The 24,703-nt window shown below is 45.4% G+C and overlaps 1 protein-coding gene across 1 annotated transcript in view; it reads right to left on the bottom strand.

The window, feature by feature from the left end:
• The window catches only part of GLDN (gliomedin), a 49,381-nt gene extending 29,346 nt beyond the window's left edge, over positions 1 to 20,035 (bottom strand). Inside the window, exon 1 of the mRNA XM_012763476.3 lies at positions 19,602 to 20,035. Within this exon, the coding sequence (XP_012618930.2) occupies positions 19,602 to 19,964 (363 nt within the window). The 5' untranslated portion in view covers positions 19,965 to 20,035. The remainder of the gene's footprint in view (positions 1 to 19,601) is intronic.
• Positions 20,036 to 24,703: the final 4,668 nt, after the last annotated feature.

Below are 24,703 nucleotides of genomic sequence, written 5' to 3'. Positions count from 1 at the left end.
TAGTCTCTTCCTCTGACAATGTAAACAATGGAAGCACCTGCCTTGAGGGTTGAGCCAGCTCAGTGCCTGGCACTGGAAACAGTCCCTAGATCAGGGGTCCTCAAACTTTTTAAACAGGGGGACAGTTCACTGTCCCCCAGACCGTTGGAGAGTGTGTCGCACATACTACACATGCGCACTGTGGGCCCAGGACGAGTGGGCTGCTAAGCAGGACAGGCAGCGGAGGCAAAAACACCCGGTGGGCTGGATAAATGTGCTAGGTGGCCCGTATGTGGCCCTCGGGCCATAGTTTGAGGACCCCTGCTAGATGGTAGTGATTCTCATGCCATGTGGACACTGCCTATTCCCCCCGATGACCACTCGTGGTGAGTGGTCGCTGCAACGTGGTATTAGCCTGACACCTGGTTAGCCCACACTAACTGTACTCTCTTTCCCCTTCTCCACACTGCTTCCAAAAGCATCACAAAACCCCAATCTGATCGTGTTAAATCCATAGGCTGGTATTGAAAGAGCTCTAAGATAAATGAAAAGGCACAAAATACAGAGCAGCAGGTATAACTGCTTTTGTTCATGTAAAGCCGTGGTGCACACATACATGCTTCTGTATGCTTCTCTCTTGCTGCTTTTAAAATTCTCTTTGTCTTGTCTTTCTAGAATATTTCTGGAGACAGATCTAAAAAACCTCCAGTGAGGGGGAGTGGAGGGCCAGGGTGGAAGGGAGCTGTACCAAGCATGATATGCTCTTTCTCTTAGTCAAAATGTTCACTGATGATTGTTTCATTGAGACTATTAGTAAAAAGCACATGTTTTGCTTTGAGGGGGAAAAAAGATTTTGTCTTCTCTCTAGGTTTATTCCATTTGCTAGGAGATCCGGAGGAAAACTCATAGCATATTTCCTTTTTGTCAAGTATGTCAACAGGTATTTAACAACTGCTTTAGAAATTTCTCATGAAATATACGTATCATAAATACATACAACATGTACGAGCAATTTAATGATAAATAATATGACAAACACGTCCATACGACCCTAGCTTAAGAACTGCAAACTTGCCAAAGCCTTGGAAATGTCCTGGGGGGCCCTGTACAACCCCAACTCTCCCTGAGATGCAGCATGCTGGGAAGCTTTACTGTCCCCCTAACACAGATAAGGACAGGGAGGCTAGAGAGCTGACGTCATTCACTCAAGGCCACACGGGGGCTTACACAGCGGTGCGGTGCGGGTGGAAGAGGTGGGCTCCACTTCCAGCTTTCCTGATTCTGGGTTCACTGCACTTTCTATTGTGGCTCTGATGATTATCTTAATGTAACTAGACATAAAAAAATTTTGATTCACTGTTTTTAGTCATTTTCATAAATGAATGTAATCAGCCGCACTGCAGAACAAATTTTATTGTCTTAAAAAAATAGATAATTGCCCATTGAGAGGACCAGAAGAGACTTCACAATGGCTTAATTTGTTGCCTGGGGGATCGCTGCAGCAGGGGTAGTTTGAAACAACAGAAGCATCAATAGGGAAGATTAGCCTTTCTCTAGGATACTCATCACTGATGCGGGCCAAAGGCAAAGCTTCTGTGAAAACTACAAAGGAGTTTTCATTTTCTGACCTTTTGGTTTCACTTATATGCTAAATGTTAATTTAGATATTTACCAGTAAATTATGTTAATCTTCACTCGGGAATAGTCTTTTAACAAACTTGGGCTGTATTAGATTGAATTGAGATGACACGTGCTATTAAAGAGTATGGTTATAATGTGAGAAACCATTTTTTTCTTGATCATAATGATTAAGAATCTGGATGAAAATAAGAAAATTCAAAATTGAAAGTCACAAAATCCAGATTGTCAAATTAAGGATTCACATTTGCCATAAAAAAACCTCCTAAATCTTGATTCAGGGTTTGACAATGTTGAAGCTGGAAGAGGCCTTGGAGGTCACTGTCCTGTGGGCATTGGGCGTGGCCCCAGCCTGCTCTTGGAGGTGTCTCCCACCACTCTGCTCCAGTCACTCTGGGCACCATTATGGGTCTTTACTACACCCTCACATCTTTACCTGGTTGGCTCTGCTGAGGTCTCGGGCCACCTTCCCTGATTCCTACCTGCAGAGAGCCCAAGCAGCCACTCCCCATCACCCTGCCTGGCTTTTTGTCTTTGCAGCATTTATCATTACCCAGTGTTATCCCACTTATATATGTATTTACTTACTACCTGTCCCCACTCCCCGAAGAATGGAAGCATTGTGAAAGCAAGGAAACTTGCTCTTTGTTTGGTCTATTTCCAACATATGCTATTCCTCCCCCAAAGCACATGTTGGAAACTGAGTCCCCAGTACCATAGTGCTGGGGGGGGTGCTCATGGGAGGTGTTTAGGCTGTGAGGGCTCCACCAGCATGAATGGCTTAGTGAGCATTACAATAGGGCTGGAGTTCCATCTCTCCTTCCCTCTTGCCCTTTTGCCTTCTGCTAGGGGATGGCGTAGCAAGAAGGCGCTTACTAGATTCTGGCCCCTTGATCTTGGACTTCCCAGCTTCTAGAACTGTGAGAAATAAATTCTGTTCATTTCAAATACCCAGTCTGTGGTGTTCTATCATAGCAGCACAAAATGGACTAAGACCCCTCCCCTCCCTTGTCTAGAACAGTGCCTGGTTCCAGGCCTAGAACTTCTCTTCAAGGGGGAAGTGGTTCAAGCGGAAGGCACATCAATGGTCTCCAAGAGAGAACTCTCCTTGAGAGGGTGACACTGAATTGCAGATGGGTTCATGAAATGATAATCTGGTGGTGCTGGGAAAAGGTGGGTGAGACAATGAAAAAGTCTGTGGCCGTGGATGGAAGTCCCTGCCAACCCAGCCGTGCTAGCATAGAGGATGTGTTTTGTGGGGGCAATGGCTGTCACCCTGAATGCAGAATACATAATAGTATTCCTGAGATCTTAGGCACAGTGTGCCCTAGGCCATAAGAATCACTGAGGCAGTAGAACTATCTGCCCAGAAGAATTACTGGAGCCCATGAGGGACAAGGATGGTCAGGGACAATCACATTGTGTCGGGGCTTGTTTTCTGCACTGACAACATATGGGAGTGGCTATGATTTCAATGTCCCCAAAGCTCATGTTGAAACTTGATGCCCAACAGTATTGAGAGGTGGGGCCTTTTAAGGGTGACTGCCATTCGTGGATTAATATGTTATCACAGGAGTGGGACTGGTGGCCTTGTGTGAAGAGGAAGAGAGACCTGAGACCTGAGCTATCACACTCAGCCCCCTCCCTAAGGATGCCCTGTGACAACTCAGGACTCTTCAGAGAGTCCCCACCAGCGAGAAGGCTCTTACCAGATGCATTCCCTCAACCTTGAACTTCTTAACCTCCATAACTGTAAGAAATAAATGCCTTTTCTTATACATTACCCAGTTTCAGGTATTCTGAATAAATAACAGAAAATGGACTAATACAATAGTGATAGGGGAAAAGACAGCCAAAATGGGTCCTAATGGTGACCTGACCAGACTTTCCAGTTTTCTCTGCAGAGAACTGGTCTTATCAGATTGGTGGAACTCATGGGGATCTTTGGCAAGGAAGGCCCCTAGAAGAAAAATAACAGACTTCGTGCTAACCTGGCATCAGATGGCTTGAGCTGGTTTTAATTCCAACTAAATAGAGATGGGACATAATTTGGCAGTATTTATTAAAAAGAAAATGCTACAAGTTAGGAATCTCACTTGTAGGAAAAATATACAAAGATATCTGGACAAGGATGTTCATTGCAACACTATTTGTGGGGCAAATCATGCAGACAAATTTGATGTTCATCAATAGGTGAAATAGATTAAAAAAGATGAGGTAGATCCATATGTACTACCTGGAAAGACAACCTTTCCATGCTGTCAAGTGATCAAAGTAAGGTGCAGCCCAAGCCACACAACACAACTTTTTGAATGAAAAAACAATATCTAGATATGTCTGCAGCAGCACAGAGAAAAGTTGAGAGGGTCATGAACCAAACCATTAAATGAGATTTTTTTTTTAACCCCTGGAGACTGAGACTAGGGGTGAGAAAGGGATTTTTTTTTTTTTTTTTTTTACTTCTTGGTTTATATAGTTATAAAAGATATGATAATGCAGGATTTTTACTTTGCTGTGTTTTCAGTAACTCAGAGAGAATCAAGAGCATGTGTTATGTGAACCCAAATGTCACACCCTCACAATCACAACACTTGAAATAACTTGGACACTTCTCTGTTGTTTCTAGACAAATAAACAGAATGAACTAGAACAGCTGTTTAGTGCAGTGATTTTCATATTGTTCATCAGCCATAAGACTTTTCTTTTTTCCAAATAAATTGCCAAACCCCAAAGTATAAGACAAATAAAAATGTAGCTGCTCAGGGCAAATGGGTGGGACTGAGTTTAGTTACTTATCTATAAAATGGGAGGGTTGGAATCGGCCGATGATTTTCCAACTCTGCTCCCACGGGAGGATGGGGGTAGGGAGTAGGGCGAAACACTCAGAGGACCCATAGTGAGGGGAGGAGGAATGAGAGCAAGTGGAACAGCTCACCTCGCTGGCTTCCAGAGCAGACTTTATCTCCCCCTCATCTACTTTTTCATACTGCTTAGTCTTTGTGAAAGAAATCATCTGAATTCAACTTGAAACATGAATTTTTGCATTAGTTTGCTTTGCATATGAACAGTATGTTAAATTTTTGCTAATAAATGTGTAGTTGAAAATGTGTGCATTTCTGTGCTTAGGTGAAAGGTTTCATCAAAAGTGTGTATCTTTATTATTTGAATGACTAGAGCCAAATGCAGTGAGCTGCCCTTGCTCATTGGAACTCAAAACCTCACAGTGGTTGGTCGGCTGCCTCTTGAACTCCCTTTCCTCTCACCTTTAACTCTCAGGACTAATTCATGCAAAAGTAGAGGTGCAAACCTGCCCATCCTCACCAGCCTGCTCTGGTGTGCAAGTTCCTGAAACAATAGGTCCTGTCATGGTTTCTCTGAAGTTCCTTAAGCATGGGCTCCAATTTGCTAGCTGGAACACTGTTTAAATTCTAAGTCACCTCCAGATCTGACCTATTATGTCACATAAATTCCATATCTTTTAGACAACTGAATAATTTTTATGACTCTCCTTAATCATGCAAATTGCTGTTATTATGTGCATGCAAATGATCCTGTTAGAAAAAGCTCCAGGGAGCTGATGATCAGCCTGCCATTGACTGAGATTCTTTAGACTAGAGAAGCTGGGACTATGAATGTGGTGGCCCAGCTGCTTGTCACCGGAGGCTTAGACCACACATGTTGGAGGACTCCCTTAGAAGGCCTGAAGCTGGGGTCAGACAGCCTGGACTCACCCCTGGGAAAGTCAGGAATTCACACTGGGGCCAAGACGTGCGTGCGTGGTGAGGGCAATCTGCAACCCAGCGGGAATGTGGGTTTTGCCTTTGTTAAACATAAATAAATAAAACTGGAGGCCACGATTTAGATACCCAAGGCCAACCACCCATAGCCACATAACCAAAACTTGTCTTCCTGATTCCCCGCTCTCCAATGCAAACCCTAAATATAAACAAAGCACATTTAATTCCTCTTTTTTCCCTCACAACTCACATTTAAACTGTCAGAAAATTCCATCAGCTTAACCACCAGACATATCTAGCCTCTATCCAACCTTATCATCTGCACTGCCACCACCTGGTGCAAGCCACCGTCTTCTTTCACCTGGATTATTGCAACAGTTACATCAATGGCCTCCCTACTTCCACTACCCGACCTTCCCCCACACAGGGTCTATGCTCATCATTGAGAAGCCAGAGTGATCCTTGAAAATTTAGGTCAGATCATGTCACTCCTCTGCCCCAAATCCTCCAAAGACTCCCCATAAAAGCCAGTGTCCTTACAATAGCCTGCAAGGCCCTACAGGAACTGGTCCCCTTGTTCCTTGTCCCCTCATTGTCTTTCTGACCGCCTTTCTTACTACTCTCCTGTCCACTCCCTCTGCTCCAGTCTCCTTGCTGTTCCTTTAATTCTCTAGACACTCTTTCGCCACAGGGCCTTTGCACTTGCAGTTCCCTCTGCCCAAATGTCCCTTTCCCCAGATATCCGAATGGCTCACTCCCTCACCTCCTTCAAGCCTGCTCAAATGTTACCTTGTCAGTGAGGCCTTCCATAGCCACACTATTTACAATGACACTATCCTTGCTTTATTGTTCTTCATTGCACGTATCACTTTGTAATACTGTAGATAATGTGCTTATTCACTTTGGTTCTTGTCTGTTCCTCCCCTCAAGAACATAAACCCCAAGAGGACAGGTATTTATATATTTTGCTCTGTTCCTTGAGCAACGACAACAGCGCCTTGGATATAATAGGTGCTCAGTGACTACATATCAAATGAATGACTGAATCTTTGACAGGTAGAGCAGGTCTCTAAAGTCAGTCTTACCAATGACTGATGTCATCTGCTGTTTAGTGCCTACCATGAATTCCGAGGAAGGAATTTTTTTAAATGCTCTAGGACCCACCTCCAAAACTCACAGTGTGGTCCAGAAACTGGCAGATATCTGAGATTATGTTTGCACATGCTGAGTTGTGGATCAATCTATCAGTCATCAAATACCTTGCTAGAAGGATAGTAAAACACTATGAGATATATTGAAAGAGACAGGGCGACAAATTAGAGGCCAAACTGTACGCAAAGTTTGAGTTGTACTACGACACATACAAATAAGTGCAGAAGGACTTAGGGTAGGGAGAGAGGAGTGCTCTGAAGTGAGCTGAGAATCACTTGTCTCCCCCAGGCCTCTCATGGAGTTTCTGAAGCAGGAGTGTTGCTGGAATAATCTTTCACTAACTGCCAATCACAATATTCTGTGCTGGCTTTGTTCCCTTCCACAAGCATCTTCAGATAATTTCTGATTTTTATCTAAGCATTCTTATCCTCACCTGATAGAAAAGTGTGCGTAAACCACAGCGGAGCAACTTGTCCTATGCTGTGGGGAATGGACAAAGAATGAAACCATTATCCCCCAACTCTGCCCCGCAGCGTGCTCTGTAAGTAGGAGAAACATTTGAGAAGTTCTTTTGTCAACCTTTTCCCTGCTCAATGACCTCCTGACCCTCAGCACAGGGAATATCTACAAGTGAATTACTCTAGAAAACACGTGAATGAGGTCCTTGGGGGAGGGGGGTGTAGCAAGATGCTCACCCACAAAACAGTTGTTGGTGCTGTTAGCATCAGAACACTGGCTGGATGGGACCATTGATCTAACAAACATGCAGATTTTGTCATTAAGAGAATGAATGCATGAGTTCATGTTGGACATAATGAATACAAATATTTGCAAATTATGCTTCATGTGATTAACCTCTCTAAATCCAATAACCAAAATACATTTTTTCCCTTTTAGATCCATTAACCATCCAAATAACTATCTGGGAAACAGCATTTTTTCTCTAGGTCTGTGTGTTGTCCCAACTGCCCCAAATTTCGAACTTTAGAGTCATCTAGAATCTGTTCTTTCTCTGGCAAGCTCTTTTGAGTCTATCTCTAAATTCTTTTTATGACAAGGCTTCCAAATTCCCTGAGGCACAAAATGAGGAGCATTTGAAAAATGCTAAAATAATAATAACAATGAGTAAACACATAACTGAGTTCTAGGTACCATATTAAGGACTTTACATGGATTATCGAATTGAATCCTTATGATAACATGTAGGTTTTATACTGCTATCAGCACCTTTTTAAAGATGAGTTGCTGAGATGCAGACAGGTTGAGATGACCTGTCAAAGGTCACACATCTCATACCTTGATATCTAATCAAAAAAAGAAAAGAAAAAAAAAAAAAAAAAAAAAAAAGGTCACACAGCTACTAGGAGAGCCAGGAGAAAACGTGCAGTCTGATTCCAGTGTTCACACTCTTTACCATTATAAAGGCCTAGATCATTTTGGGGTCTGCCTTTTACTTGTTAGGTTTGTAAAGATCCCTGTCACGGAGACCACAGAGTTCTCCTTGGAATTAGGATGTTCTCTTCTCTGAATACTCTTTCTTGTCTGTTTTCCTTCCGTCTTTTTTTTTTTTTTTTTTTAAATCTCTCTTTTGTGTCATAGTCCCAAAACAAACTCAGCATCCTCACTTGAAAACTAACCTGCCTCTTGTCTTCTTATTTCTGTCCAGGATGTTACCATCGTTGGTATTAAATGGATCTGGGCCAGGCGGCTCCTTTATCCAACTAGTTAGCAGGTTTAATTTATGCTTCTCATTGGATAGTTCCAGGATATAGCCCTTCTTCTTCATTCCTGATGCCACGCATGAATCACTTCTTACCTGGATTAACGTCATCACTTCCTAACGTTCTTCTTGCTTCTAGTCTCTCCCCATTCTAGTCTTTCCTGCATTGCCCCACCTGGCCCGTCCTGTAAACCCACTTTCTTTATGACTTGCCCCTAGTGAAGGGTCTACAATGGTCCCTAGTCATTGCTCATCAGGCTCACTCTCAACTACTCCAAAGTGCAAATTCAAGCTTCTCTCTAACCTAGCTGACCTTGGGTCCCCTCTCCCAGCCCAAACTGTCCAGTGCAGGAAGCCCAGCCTGGCTTCTTGCTCTTCCTAACTTGCACCATTTTCATTCCAGTCCTTAGACCTTGGCTCAAGTTATTACTTGCACTTGGATTGATTCACCCTCCTGGCCTGTCCCAATCTCACCAACTCTACATCACCCATTTCAAGTCTAGTTTCCTCCATGAAATCTTCTTTCATTGCTTTAGTGAGGATTGATTTTCTCTCTTCTTCACTGCTCCCATGCTCATCACACAACTCACTGTAAAGGATGTTCTTCTAAAGGTCTTCCTGTTATGGAGACTAATTACAAAGCCCCAGGTGTTGTCTAGGGGAAGGGGGAATTTTCTCCTTTCTGGTGAAAAGGATTCCAGACTTTTCAACATGCACCCACGGAGTTACCAAAAAACTGGGGAATTATTTTGTACTCACGAGATCTATATTTTAGCTTGGGTATAGCTATTTACAAATCCTTTCAAAGTACTTCATAGTTTTTATTAGTATATATAACCCAGGCAGGGCCTCCAAAGTTCCGAGCACTTTAGCAAGCAGAAGAAACTTTTTCTGAGTGGCAGGTGAAGGGGTTACTCCATTTATCACCTTCAGAACAAACTCCACAAATTGCATTTTGAATGGTCCTTAGTTGGTCTTGTTGTTTTTAACTCTACCTTTCACTAAAGAAAATTTCGTCTTGAACTTTAGTTAAACTCCAAGTAAATTATATCTATTTAAAATACAGAGCTGTTAAAATGCAAAGATCTACATAAAAGCAACTGATGGGCTGAAAAATGCTCCCTTTGTAGCTGAATCACAACCTAAAAGCTTTGGCTTGTTTTAAACAACATGACCTTTAGTCTGCAGATAAAATGCATGTAAATTAAGCTTGAATGTCAGCTAGATTTGGCCAAGGTTTTTTTTTGTTTTTTTTTTTCTTCCTTTGGGTGGTAGTAGTGGTGGGGGGTTTGAGGCATGTAGAGGAAAAAAGAATGTCTTTTTATTTTTTTAATCACATAAGTGCGTTTTATCAAATCCAAGGACTGTCCTGACAGTTCCCACATAGGCGACCATATATTGGAGAACACAAGGCCCCCAAGAAGTAAACTGGTCTCCTTTCTTAGAAATTGGTTTTGTCCTACCTTCCACTCACATTTCCTCAATTTTCCAAATGAATGCATACAAAATCTTTTCCAAAAATGCCACCAACAGGAATCAACAGAGGTTAACAATAGCTGATCCAGTCAGAAAGGGGTGAAGATGACTCCCTGCCAGTGGCCACCAGACCTCACCCTCAGAGGCGGGACAGAGGGGCAGGGAACTGGGAAACCCCGAACTGCTGAGGAAGCCCCGATGCAGTACCAGAGGGGACTCTGTTTCATTGCCAATGACAAGACGATTCAGGTTGGTGGGACACCAATCTAGGCTTCAGGCTGATGAAAGCACGGATGAACAGACAACTTGGCACCCTGAAGGAACTGGAAATAAAGAATAAACCCCTGAGGGATGGTCATGCTGGAAACTCAGACTTGTGGGGGGAGGGGGGGAAAGGGCATTTATTGAAACCTTAAAATCTGTACCCCCATAATATGCTGAAATAAAAAAAAAAAAGAATAAACCCAGAAACAAGATGCTGAGAGCATGTGGCAAGAGGGGCTAAGAGTAAAGTAATAGTGATTGCCATGGCCTGAATGTTTGTGTCCCCTGCTCCAATTCTTATGCTGAAACCTAATTACCAAGTGATGATATTAGGACGTGGGGCCACTGGGAGGTGATCAGGCCATGAGGGTGGTGGGATTCAGGGATTCAGAGCCAAGTGGGATTCAGGAGGCCCCAGAGACCTGCCTCGCCCCTTCTACCATGTGAGGACACCGTGAGATGGTACCATCTATGAATCATAAACAGGCCCGCACCAGATACTGAATCTGTTGGCACCTAGATCTTAGACTTCCCAGCCACCAGAATCACAAGAACTGAATTTCTGTTATTTATAAGCCAGCCAGTTGCTGGTATTTTATTAGAGCAGCCCAAACTGAGAGGATGATGAACCTGAATAGCAGCACTGGACACTTACTGAGAGCCCGGCCATCCCAGGCACTGGGATCTCCCTTAAACCTCCCGACAACCCTAGGAGGTAGGTACTATTATCTCAATCTTACAGATGAGGAAACTGAGGCTTTGGGGCCAGGATGCGAATCTATCCAACTCCCAGGTCCACACTGCTCACCACAAAATACTTCAGGGAAGAATCAGGGAGAGGGAATTTGGCTGGGAACCTAACAATGAAGAAAGACCCCAGGTCGTTGGAGTTAAGGACAGGTATGCAGGGCCTGAAGGGGGCAGCAGGACCACGTGGAGGTGAGCCCAGGGCAGGGGTATCGGGAAGGATGAACCACCAAGATCTGAGAAGTTTTTTTTTTTTTTGAGACAGAGTCTCGCTTTGTTGCCCAGGCTAGAGTGAGTGCCGTGGCGTCAGCCTAGCTCACAGCAACCTCAAACTCCTGGGCTCAGGCAATCCTCCTGCCTCAGCCTCCCGAGTAGCTGGGACTACAGGCATGCGCCACCATGCCTGGCTAATTTTTTTTCTATATATATTAGTTGGCCAATTAATTTCTTTCTATTTATAGTAGAGACGGGGTCTCGCTCTTGCTCAGGCTGGTTTCGAACTCCTGACCCCGAGCAATCCACCTGCCTCGGCCTCCCAGAGTGCTAAGATTACTGGTTTGAGCCACTGCGCCCGGCCCCTGATCTGAGAAGTTGTTCTGGAACTTACCCAAAAGAGGCCAGGGCCCTCTCAGCCTGTGGTCTAGTGGGCAGTGCCACTAAGTGACAGGTTGGCTGCTGTGTCCCCAAAGTGGAGAAGGCACTTTCCAGGTACTTTTAACATGGCTTTGAGTTCCAAGACAAAACTCCATCTTACGCCTGGCGCAGCTGCGGTGAAGTTTAAGGGAAAGGCAGGGGAACTGGGGATTAAGAGAGCAGATGATTCACCAGCCCCAGAAGGTTCCATCTGGCCCTGGCTGTCAAGGCTCGGCAGCCTTGTTCCTATTGGCCTTGCCTCTGCTGCTTGGCTGGAAAGGCACGAGGGGCTTCTCAGTAGCCCTGGGATCTGGGGACAGGTCCCGCTGGCTTCATGTCACTCATTCGGTCCACACGAGTGGGTCCAGAGGCTCAGTCTTGACCCCCTTGTTTCTCACATTTGTGCCTACAGAATCACGACACGTGGAATGTTTCACTTGTGTGTGCCCACAGTATGTCTTGATGAAGAAGGTGTCTGAAGGTTGGAGCTAAGGAGCCAGCTCTCTCCTGTCTTCCTCCCATACCATCGTCACCTGAGACGCAAGTTGGGTTTGTGGGTGCGCTCACAGCACCGACACCACTAGACACAGTCTTAGCAGAGACGTAGCTTCACGTTCTCTCCCCACCCTTAATAGACACCTAGAGACGGTTTCTGACATGCAAACAGAGCACACGGCCCTGACGTCCCAAGTACACGTGGGCACATGCCACGATGAGAAGGGCCACGGAAACCCACCTCCCAGGCTCTGCATGTGGGTTTATGACTTTGGCCACCCTGTCTTTGTTTGTCCTCCTGTATCGGGCCTCTAATCTGTCATCAGGGCCCACTCCATACTGTAGGACCTAATGGGGTATAATCTCTCCCCTTCAATCAAAGAGAATGGATGGAATTTGAAACAAGGGCTACATTTGGGGTTAATGACTGGTTAAAAGCTGCCCTAACACTGACTGCTCTTGGTTTGGGAAGCCAGTAAGTAGCCTGGCTCAGCCCTACAGCCTCCGTCTGTCGTGGAACCACACTCTCGGTCCCCTTGGGAGAGGCTTTAGACCCCAGAGTTAACCGAGGCTAGAACAACCCTAATTTAGTAGCTTGGGCTCTCCAAAGAATCAACCTTAGTGCCGCTCCAGTGACCCATGCTCTAACTGGGGGGATTGGCAAACTTTTTCTATAATGGATAAGGCAGAAAATATTTTAGGTTTTGTGGCCCATATGGTCTCTGTTGCAACTACTCAAGTCTGCTGTTGTAGTCTAAAAGCAGCCACAGCCAATTCCTAAACAAATGGTGATGGTTGTGTTCCAATAAAACTTTATTTATTGTTACTGAAACTTGAATAGCATATAATAGTCACATATCATGCAATATTGTTGTTCTTTTGCCTTTCCCCCAACCACTTACAAATGTAAATACCATTCTTATTTCATGGGCTGTACAGGAACAAGTAGCAGGCTGGATTTGGCCCACAGCACATGGTTTTCTTACGCCTAGTCTAAATCCTCAGCTTTTACACCATCAGGAAATAACCCGGTCTGAGGGAGGGATGGAAGGAAAGCCCTGGCACAGCCAACTCAGGAAAACCTATCACCCATGCAAATGGGAGCTGTGACCATAGACAGTGTGTTTTTTACCTATAAACAACAGAATTTATAGGTCCATATAAGCGTACTCATAGCAGTCATCACGAAAAGTGGTATGTTTGCTGCAATACTGTGTTACTGCTTAATCCAGCTGGAATCTCCTCCTCCTTGGGAACTACCCTCAGAATCAGGAGCACATGCTTTTGAAAAGCCATAGTGACAGGAAAGCTCCCTCCACTGAAGGTGGAGTTGATTTTTAGAAACAGCAAAAATCAAAACAAAACGCAAACCAAACCAAATACAAACAAACAAAAAAAATCACTCTACCGCAACCAATTATAGCAACAATAACAACGGCACAGTTACCACTACCCTTTCAGAAGCAGGCCAGTGAATAAGGGGGTTGTCGTCCAGTTAAACAAAGCCACTCTGGTTCAAAACCACTCGTGACTTAAGATGAGACTGCCACAAACTCATGATCCCAAGTCCTTACATGGTCCTTAACAATGGGAATGTTGTTTGGCCAATACACTGTCAGCCCTTTGCAAACATCTTTTTTGAATTACTGTCAATAATTTGCAGGCCAAAAGATTTCACATAAAAAATCAGATTTTTTTTTTACGTCTCTTGAAAAAAAATCAAAAGATCAGGCACAGCAGATTCTGGTTCTTGCCCAGCATCCATCCACAAGAACCTCCCATTTATTTATTTTTTTTATTTTAATTTTTTTTTGAGACAGAGTCTCACTCTGTTGCCCAGGCTAGAGTGAGTGCCATGGCGTCAGGCTAGCTCACAGCAACCTCAGTCTCCTGGGCTCAAGCAATCCTGCTGCCTCAGCCTCCCAAGTAGCTGGGACTACAGGCATGCGCCACCATGCCCGGCTAATTTTTTTTCCATATATATTAGTTGGCCAATTAATTTCTTTCTATTTATAGTAGAGACGGGGTCTCGCTTTTGCTCAGGCTGGTTTTGAACTCCTGACCTCGAGCAATCCACCCGCCTCGGCCTCCCAGAGTGCTAGGATTACAGGCGTGAGCCACCGCGCCCGGCCAGAACCTCCCATTTAGACAGAGCACATGAAGCCCAGTTTGGCACAGTCCTTACCATGTCCTATTGGTTCCCAGCCCAGTAGCGGCCACCATGTAACTGGGCCTTAAGGGCCCTTTCACTCACATTAAGAAGAGAGTAACACAGTCACATAGTCCAAAAGTAAAAAACAATATGAAAAGCTATATAGTGAAAGGCTCATTCCCATGTTATTCTCACCCTCCAGAAGTGAGTACTTTTGTTAATTTCTTCAATTAATTTTCCCCTTCTTGCTTACACAGATAATATATGTTTTTTTTTTTTTTTTCTGCCTTGCTTTCTTTACTTAGAATATATCCTGGGGATTGTTCCAACCCTTGCTACACAGAGAATTTCTTCATTCTTATTTTACAGCTACTTAGTATTCTAGTAGGTGTATAGATGAGTTTATTTAACTAGTACTAAATTGGTGGACACAGGTCTATAGTCTTTTGCTTTTACAAATATTCTGCGATGAATATGTACATATGTCATTCATAAGTGATAAAACCTATTGTGTAGGATACATTCCCACAAATGAGATTGCTGGGCCAAAGGGTAAATGTATTTGTACGTTTTTTAGCTCTGGCAAAATTGCCTTCCATATGGGTTCTACCATTCTGCACTCCACACAGCAATGAAAGAGCTTCCTATTAAATTGTTTTTCTTATCAACTTTTAAGAGCACTAAATATATTAGAAATATTAGGCATCTTTCTAATATGTTGCAAACACTTTTTTTCAGTTTGTCATTTAGCTTTTGCTTTTGTTTATGGTTTTTGTTTTTGTTTTTGCTGTTGTTTGCCATATAGAAGTTTTGTTCTTGTTTCATGTGCTTTTAAAATGTAGTCAAGTTTATTGATTGTTTGATTCTGGATTTTGAGTTAGAGTTTGAAAGAAAGGCCTTCCCAATTCCAAGATTAAAAATGAACTTACTCATATTTTCTTTCAGTAATTTTAGTTTTGTGTTTTTAAAAATGTATATATTTGATTCATTTACAGCTTGTGAGAGTTATTCTTCCAACCTTTATCTTTTCCCAGAGGGCTGACCTAGTGTTTCAATATCACTTATTAAATCCATTCTTCCCCCATTGATGTGAGATATATGAGATATACTATAATACACTAAATTGCCATATGTATTTAGGACTATTTCTGGACCTTCTACTCTGTCCCATTGGCCTATTCATATCCCACTGTTTTATTTACTCAGGTTTTAATTATATTTTAATATCTGGTAGAAGTAGTCCTTCTCATTCCTCTTCTTTCTCAGCAATTTTGTTGTCATGCATGCTCATTTTTCATTGTAAAATTTTGACTCAGTTTATCTTGTCCCAGAAACAAAAAACAAAACCCACTGATATTTTTATGTTGGGGTAGCATCAGATATATACATTGAGTTACGAAGAATTAACTCATGATGCTGTTTCCTATCCAAAAACATGTTATTTTTTCTATTTATTTAAATCTTTTGTGATCTTTAAGAGTGGTCCCCCAGCCTTTCTTATCACAAAAGATAAAGATACACCCATAGGTTTTGCACATCTTTTCTTCCATTATATCTTCAACAAACTGTTTGGAAATAAGATGTCTATTGATTTCTCTCAATGAATTCGGTTATTGTTAATAGTAGGTTATCAGCGATTTCTCTTGGGTTTCCCAGGTATATCATCATATGAGCTGAATATAGTCAGACTTTCACTTCCTAACGTTTTGAGACCACTATCCCCTGTGCAGTTGCTCTGGACAATTCTTTTAGGATAATCTGAGATAGTAGTGCTGACAGTGGACTTCCCTGTCTTATACTTATTTTAGTAGGATCATCTCCAGGGTTTGTCTCTTAAGTGGAAAGCTGGTTTTTGGTGTGAGACATATAAATTGTATTTTATCACATTAAGGAAGAATCCACTGATTCCCATTTTCCTGCCTATTTTAAAAATCAAGCATAGGTGCTAAATTTTGCCAAATGCCTTTTTCAGCACTTGACAATCATCAAATCCTGCTTGCCTTCCTTGAATAAATCATTTGAGTTTGCAACCCCTACTTTAAAATAATCAGACTGATTTTCTTATTAGAGAGATGCCAAGGACATTTTGAACAATGTCCTGGGTGCAGAAATGTGTATGGTCTTCCAAGGACAACAATTCTCATGGATGCATAATCTCCAGTTTCAGGGCATTTTATCTGCCCTATGTTTGTTTAATATGATATTTATGAAACTCCTTCTGGGTGCTTGACCCTAGGTTTGGGGCAAGTAAAGATAGGATGTTAAAGCTAGCAAAATATCAGTAAAGGTGCAATATAAAGAGTGGGATGAGAGACAGTAGCTGATGGGAAGGCCAGCAAGAATATGAGAGGTTGGGAAAAAAAGAGACTAAACAGAAGTACCATCTCCTGCAGGAGTTAGTGGCAGATCCCTCACCAGGTCCCTGTTCCCATCACTGGCCTAGTTCAGTGGTTCCCACACCCCACCCTGGACCCTTTTATTACTTTTCTCCAAAAGTACACACATGTTTTTAAAGACTTAATGCACTCCTTGGCTGTACCAAACTAATTGTACTTAAGTAATAATTAATTAGTGTGCCTTTTTAATGAAGTCGTTTACAGCTGCCAACCAGGTTCTGGTCAGAACGTGCTAATCAGAATTACCATGCTGAGTTGATGTACTTTCAGCCAAAAGCACAGAAACTTGAAGTGTCATTTAGCTTGAGGAGGTTCATCTTGGATGAGTGAAAAATTCTGGAAGTCTTTCTGAAACACTGATATTAGTGTGCACAGAGCTTATTTCTTTGTTCCTGGATCTCTAATAAGGACATAGAACCTCAGGGTGAGGACCTCAGATCTCACTCTCATTCAAGATCTGGTGCTGTATGAAAAGGCCAGGGGAAGATGCAGACTTCACCCATGAAAAGTGTGACATATACAGACATACACAGATCATGACACCCATGACATATACACATGCTTCTCTTAATAACTTCGTTACTAGAGGTGCCCAGTGATGGTTTCTACAATTGTTCTCTCATGTGAATAATTCTCTGGTCCAAGAAAAACAGAATCAAGATGAGAAAAATTATGAAGATGAATGGTGAGAATATTTCTGGAATAAAATAAAAAAGCTTTTCAGTAACAAAATTGGCTCCTCCTTGACAGGGGCCCGGTGAGAGTAGTGCTTAACACAGGGGCCTGCCATTAGAAAGTCATGCCAAGGTCTTTCCTGCTGGTAAGTGAGCACCGCATCTCCAGGCTGTACCCCAAACCAAGTAATTCAGAATCTCTAGGGGGCAAGATTCAGGCATCAGTAATTTTTAAAGCTCCCCAGGTGAGCCCAATGGGCAACCAATGCCCTAGAGCAGGGGTCCTCAAACTTTTTAAACAGGGGGCCAGTTCACTGTCCCTCAGACCATTGGAGAGTGCGCGCTGTGGGCCTGGGACGAGTCGGCTGCTAAGCAGGACAGGCAGCAGCGGCAAAAAAACCGGGTGGGCGGATATATGTCCTAGGCGGGCAGCATGTGGCCCTCGGGCCGTTGTTTGAGGACACCTGCCCTAGAGCCTTGCTACTTGAAGTGTGGCCTTCAGACTAGTAGCAACGGTATCAGTGGCAGTTTGTTAGAAATGTAGAGTCTTAGGCCCCACCTTAAACTTCCTGACTCAGAATCTGCATTTTAACAAAATCCCTAAAATATAAGTGTGCACAATAAAGGTAGACATGCAGCGTTCTAGAGTGGTGTTTCTTAACCTGGTCAGGTACCTGCATCACCTGCATCAAACTCACCAAGGGTATGGAAGGGTGGGGGAACAGGGGTCAGGGGACTTCTCAAGAAAGCAGATTCTTGAGATGATTCTATAGGTCTGAGAGCAGGGCCCTGGAATCTGCATTTTTATGTGCTTCCAGGTGATTCCTAAGCCTATTGTTTGAGAACTCTCAAGAGGAAAAGTCTGCAGTATGATAGTTGCCTTCTCCTATCTTCATGGAAATTCCCTCAGTGACTCTAAAAGGTCAAAAGATAGCCACTGTAGGTGAGGGAAGCATTGGTGATGATTTCCAAATGCTTCCCAGCCTGACAAATGGGATGAGTCTGCTCCCTGTCCTGTGACAGAGCTGGTGGTGGCACTGCCAGGTCACTTAGAGTTAAATCCAGCTTTCAGAGTGACACAGAAATAAGTCTCCGCATTCAATTTGTTAGTGATTGAACACGTTGCCATTTGGAGACAAAAGCTTCTACCGTAAAAGCAGGATTAAAAATATAAAATGTTGATGCTCAGATGTATTCTTCGAGGGTTTCAAAAAACCCTTAAAATGCAGGATAGAGAGCTGAGAGAGAGGAAGCGCAAATTCCCCTGAGGAGAGTTCTTCATTTTACAGTGTTTTAAAAAAATTTTTGCTTAGGTCCAGATTTTTAAATAACATGAGTAAAAAAAAAAAAATGAAGACAGGAATGAAAAACTTGATCTCTCTCAAAAGATGATTTTGAAGTGTGTAGTACTTCCATGTAGTTTTAAAAGCATTTCAGCTCATGCAAGATATTTAAAAGCTTCTATGATAACAGAAGCTTTAAGTTGATTTATCTTCAAACACCTAGGATTCTGAAGTATGGCTCCTACTTGACTTGAGGTGACAGAACTGAAATCTCTCTAACTGTAAAGTGAAATAAGACCATAGCAAGTGTAATAGATAATGGAATGGAATGGGGAACTGCAATGTGATCTAAACGTACTTGTTAAATAATTACTGAGTTAAAATCAGCAAAAGCAAACTTAACACTGGGGGAAAGATTTTTGAGGCTTTGCTTTAAAGACTTCAGAGCAACATTTCTTAGAGCTTCGGGCAGGGCGGGGCACACAGTGGGGCCCCCTAGAAGCTCTAGTGAAAAGGTGTGGACCCTCCTCCTGGTGCACACATCTGGGTGACCACCGGCACCCACACTGGCAATTTCTGGAGTTCCACAGACTCACTGGGGCCCATGTGGACAGCAATCCGCGCAGGCCCCGTATTAAGAAGCTCAGCTTTGACATTACATTTAAAAAAAAAAAAAAGGCTCTGTATTGATTTCTCCCATTTGGAACCGCTTGAGACCCAGGAACAACTTTCTCAGCATCTAGGGCCCACGTGGGCAGTGAAATTAGGGTTGACTGTCTTCACCTGCACAGGGACAACTGGGCCTGCGGTGTCGAGGCCAGGTGAAAGGCAGACCACTAGACTCCGCCAGGGAAAGAATCCCTTTATTGAAGACAGCGGCACTTGTTCAGAAAAGCCGCCTCCGGCCTCTCCTAGGGGCTCAGCCACAGGCGAGGGCCGCGGGCAGAGCCCCGAGGCTGCTGTGGCTCTCTGTTCACATCAGGAGGTGAAAACTTTTGTCAAAAGTTGGGAAGGAACGTGGGCTCTTAAAAACACTGTCTACGCCCCTATTTACCCGCAGACTCAAACGGTGTCAGAGGGGGAAGAGACTTGAGCCTTCCCCCCACCCCCATTTGACAGATGAGGAAACTGACCCCAGTGGGCCAAACGCCTGCCAAGGTGACATCCTCTGCCAGGCTCATCCCCGGCCCTCCCTCCCCCGCCCCTCCCGCCGCCCGCTGTGGCGGGGGCGCCACTGGCGCGAGCCCCCGCCTACCGGCACCATGGAGTAGGTCATCATCATCAGCATGTCCTGGCTCTCGGCGCGGAGGTGCGGCGCGGGCTCCCCGCGGTGGCTGCGCTTGTTGCGCGCGGCGCTCGCGGGGTCCGGGGGTGGCGCGGGCGCCCGGCGCGGCGCGCGGCCCAGCTCGGCCAGGAAGGCGCGCAGGGCGGCGTCCTCCTGCTGCTCCCGGCCCCGCTGCGCCTCCAGCGCCCGCAGCGCCGCGCTCAGCCCGCGCCACTGGCACAGCGCGAACACCGTGCCCGCCGCGTTCAGCGCCGACAGCAGCGCCACGGCCGCCAGGGCGCCCCGCATCCCCCAGCCCGTCGCCCGGCGGCCTCGTTCCGCGCCTCGGGCCATGCTCAGCGCGCCTCGGGCCGGGCAGGGCAGGGCTGGCCGCCTCCCGCCACGGGCACTCTTTATACGCCTCGGGCAAGCCGTGGGCTGGTGGCAGCGCCGTGAGTCACGTCGCCCTTTGGCCCGGCTGGCGGGGCGGGTTGGGGACAGTAGTGGTGGCGCCCGAGCAGCCCGGAGGGACAGGCGGGCAGAGGGGGGAGAGGAACCAGTGGAGACAGCCTACGGAGGAGGGGCAGGCAGGGCTAGCGCTCCCAGCACCCAGCAAACCCGCCTCTCCCTCCTTTTCCCGCCGCTGTGCCCGTGGGCATTGCAGTGGCCCAGACAGCCAGCAACATCAAGGGGCAGACTGAGGGGGAGAGCAGGAATGCTTAAGTCTCTGGATTCCACCCCCTCGGCCCCCACACTGCCCTCTTTGGAGAAAAGGACCAGCGTGGCCAGTTGCCACGGCATGGTGCCCACTGTCCCTGGAAGGTCAGCTGCAGGACCCAGCCCTAGGCTGCCCATCTCTCCTCCCAGTGACTACGGGGCCCCACGAGCTATCTTTCCCAGGAAAAGGATGGCTAGGGACAGGGAGACAGTTGGCATTGAAGGGTTAAAAAGGCCACCCATCTTCAGAACCAGAAAAGCCGGGGCCTGCCTAGCAAACAGGAGTCATCCCCAAAGGGAGATTTCCAGGATTGACAAACCAGGCACCCTCCCATGAGACCCATACTTCCCAGATCCCTGGGAAGTGGCAGCGTGATGAGAAAAAAACCTCAGGGATCAGGAGACCTGGTTCCAAAGCCACTCTGCCACTCCCCAGCTGCAAGGCTTCCAGCATGTCCCAAGACGGTGCTGAGGTGCTTTCTCGCTGAGGAGGTGGAGAGCCCAGTCTGCACTGGGACCTTACTTAGCCGGCCTTACAGGTGTCCCATGCCTCCTGTGGACCCCTTCACAACACCCTCACTCTTCTTTCAGCTCAGATGCCTGCTCTGCCTCAAAGGCCACTGTCCTCTAAATGTAGAGTCACTTCGGAGCCTGCTCAGTGGACCTCCTCACTGGTGATCTTTCTCGACTTCTCCCAAAGTGGCTGTGCTTCCCCGAGGCCCCAGGGTCCGTAGGAGGCCCTGGTTCTAGGAGAAGTCCCAACCAGAAGCCAAGATTGCTGTTGCCACTGCTCAGGAACTCAAGGAGGAGGTGGCTCCCTGCCAATGAGTTGGCTGGAGCAGTTAAGGGAGAAAGGACTTCCTCTAGTGTCAGCGCGGACCAGAAGGACAGGGGAGAGCAAGCACCTTTTGACTTGATAGGAGCTCTGTATCCATCTACTCCCCAAAGATTTGCATTCCAATTTTTGCAGGTAGATTTTGGGGCACAGGAGAGAACGCCCAGGTGGTATCAGACTTCTTGCCCCTTACTCTCCAAGGTGAGCCAGGTTCGACTCTCCCAGGAAGCACAAGAAAACATCTCAGTCGGAAAGTCTGTATTTCATGAGTTTGGGAACATTGACCAACCTGAGTATTCTTAGAAGAGCGCCCAGGATGAGGAGGGATAGGAAAGCATGAAGGTCCAGGTGGTTCATGTAGGACCCCAACTATAGGGACACGATGACTGGGAGGGGGTGGCAGTGAGGTAGATAACTTTGGTTCCTCCCACCTCTAACATGCTGTGACCTACTTGCAGAATTGTCGTGTAGTCTTTTCTATCTCTTTTCATCCAGGTATCAGGCTTAGGGCCAATAGGGAGAAGCAGAGTTGGGGCTCAGCACCAGTAAGAACTTCAATTTTTTTTTTTTTATAAAGACAAGGTCTCGCTCTGTCACCCAGGCTGGAGTACAGTGACACTACCATAGCTCAGTGCTATCGTAGCTCACTACAACATCAAACTCCTGGGCAGTAGCTGGGACTACAGGTACTTGCCACCATGCCTGGCTAATATATTTTTTTTAATTTTTCAGAGACTGGGATGTTGCCGTGTTGCCCAGACTTGTCATAAACTCCTGGCCTGAAGCGATCCTTCTTCCTCAGCTTCTAAAAGTGATGGGATTATAGGTGTGAGCCACCATGCCCGGCCAAGATCTTCACTTGTAAACACTTAACTGCGTGTCAAGTTCTGTGATGGGAATTGGAGATAGAGTGGACAGGCCAAGCAGCTTATAGTGTGAGCAATTGGAACACCATGGAGCCTTCTGGGCTTGTCTTTATCCTAACAATCGTTACAGTGACTGTTGGCTGACCGTCTGTCACCAATGCCCACCATCTACAGCAGAGTATAAGGCTCCTGAGGTCAGGGACCACATCTCGTGTCACCCACACCACATAGCACAGTCCCTGTCTTGACATAGGTATCCACTGTCGAGTGAGTGAATAAATGAACGACAGGCTGTAGAGTGAACATAGGGCATTTCTATGTACACCATGTAAAGAAGTATGTGTATGGTGGGGTAGGAGGACTTAACTTGTTCTTATGCCACAGAACTGGCCCCCATCTTTCTTGCAAGGCTGGAGTCCATTGGTCAGAGGAGTAAGTAGTAGCCTGAACTGGCACCTCCACACCAAGTTCAGAGCCCAGAGCCAGTAGACAGAGTGGAGATGAGGTCCACTTGGAGCCAACTGGGCTCTATCAGATGACTTCAGGCCAAGAAGCTGCCCCTCTTGGGATGAAGCACTCTAAAGACTTGTGGCATGGCCACATGAGCTGGGAGGGTGAAGCGCCTGAGATATTGCTCTGGGGCCAAGAGAGAGGCAGAGGAAGGGCAAAGGAAAGGCCAGACTCCTTTCCCACCTTACCCTTCTCCCAGGTCCCTCTCCAACTCTTACTATGTAGGATTATGGCATTTTTCATGGAAGAAGAAGGGGCGTGTTGATACAGCCCACAAAGTAGACATCTTCACTCATCCCTTACTCCAAAGTGGCTGTATCCAAGCAGCTGCCTTGCTCTGTCCTCTTTCCCCTTCTCCTCTGTCTTCTGTCTACAACGTTCTTTCTGCCACAGTGCTGAGCATTGACATTTCTCCTTTCCTGGCCTCTCGGCATTGCCCCCATTAAGGCCAGCTCAGAGCCCCTTCCTCACTGAGCCTTACCTCCCTGCGCCAGCCCCCAGCGCTGCCTCTCCCTGAGCTCTGCAAGCCCCAGGGGCTCAGAGGTTGTGCGCTTGGGCTTTGGAATCAGATAGACCTGAACTTGAACCTGCTTTTTAATTGTGTAGCTTTAGGTATGTTACTCAGCTTCTCTAAAGAGACTGTATTTGGCTGCATGCAATGGCTCACATCTGTATTTCCAGCATTTTGGGAGGCCCAGGCAGGAAGATTGCTTGCAGCCAGGAGTTGGAGACCAGCCTGGGCAGCATAGCAAGACCCTGTCTCTACAAATAAAATAAAATAAAATAAAATAACCAGGCATGGGAGCACATACCCAGAGTACCAGCTACTTGGGAGGCTGAGGCAGGAGGTTGACTTGAGGCCAGGACTTTGAGGCTGCAGTGAGTTATGATTGGGGTACTGCACTCCAGCCTGAGTGACAGAGCGAGATACCTTTTCTCTCTAAAAGAGAAAAGAGAGAGAGAGAGAAACTATAATTGTATCTGTTTCATTTCATAGGATTGTGAAGATTTTAATGAGAGAATACAAGTAAAGCACTTGGCACATAATAAATGTTCAATGTAGGTTTGTGGCGTTGGCTGTGGGCTGAATGAACTTGCTGAGACTTAAACAGAGCCTCGTGCCATTGACCAACATCTTAGTTCTGCCACATCTATTTCTTCAGTTGGGTTGTTGTATGCTTAAGGCAGGGACTCATCTTCACGATGTCTCTTACAGCAGGACTTGTGCCAAGTAGGAATATTTGATTGATTGATTGATTGATTGATTGATTGATTAGCAAATCACACTTCGTTGATGCTTTTTGAAGAGCAGAACTTCAGAATGCAGGCTGAACGTGGCAATCCTTGCTGAGTACAGTGGCTTTGAGGTTGGTCAATGGGCCCTTCGCTGTGAATTCCTAAGGCTTCCGAGACTTCTTGAGAGGTAGATATGTCTATACAGGCTGCCCTACCTCATACTTCTCAGGATGGGCTGGCACATCTACTTTTCATTTTTTATTTTTTTAAAAGTTAGCTATCAATCTGGCCTGTTTTGTTGACACAGGGAGCTCAAGAGATAGTGAGAACACAGGGAGATATCTGAATTCCCTATTCGGGAAGCCAAAGAGGCCAAGAACATTGTGTGCTATCTTTACAATGAGAAGTAGTTTTTCCATTAACCGACAGATGCTTCATTTCCAAAGGTTAAATGGAATGGTCCTTAAAATATGATTCCAGCTGGTTAACTTTAGGGCTCTGAAGAATAAAATCCAATTCAAGAATATACTCCAACTTTAATTCCACAGAATTTCTTCCTAATTGTGAAGTGAATAATTCTCATTGCTCTAAGGCCTGGCACTTGGGAATTTTGGTCTCCTGTGATGAGGTTGGCAGCTATGGTGTGACTTCTGAGGGTTTTTTGCTGCCTATGCTCCTCTTTCCTTCCTCCATGCCAGGGATAGGGAGAGAGTCTCTCTAAAAGTTGTCCATCTGATGTACATCCTCCACTCAGCCTCCTCTGGTTTTAACTCCCCATTCCTACTTTTTAACTTCAGCAAACTTCAAACCATCCAACCAAAGTCAGCGATTCTCTCTTTTTCTTTTATTTGTTCATTCATTTATCCATTTATTCAGCAAATGGGAATTGGGTGCCTACTATCTGCAGGAACTATGCTAGGAGCTAGGAA

Source organism: Microcebus murinus, chromosome 6, assembly GCF_040939455.1.
Source record: "Microcebus murinus isolate Inina chromosome 6, M.murinus_Inina_mat1.0, whole genome shotgun sequence".
NCBI classification, from domain to species: Eukaryota; Metazoa; Chordata; class Mammalia; order Primates; family Cheirogaleidae; genus Microcebus; species Microcebus murinus.
The sequence above is the reverse complement of the archived record's forward strand: the minus strand, read 5'-3'. Positions and strand labels throughout refer to the sequence as shown.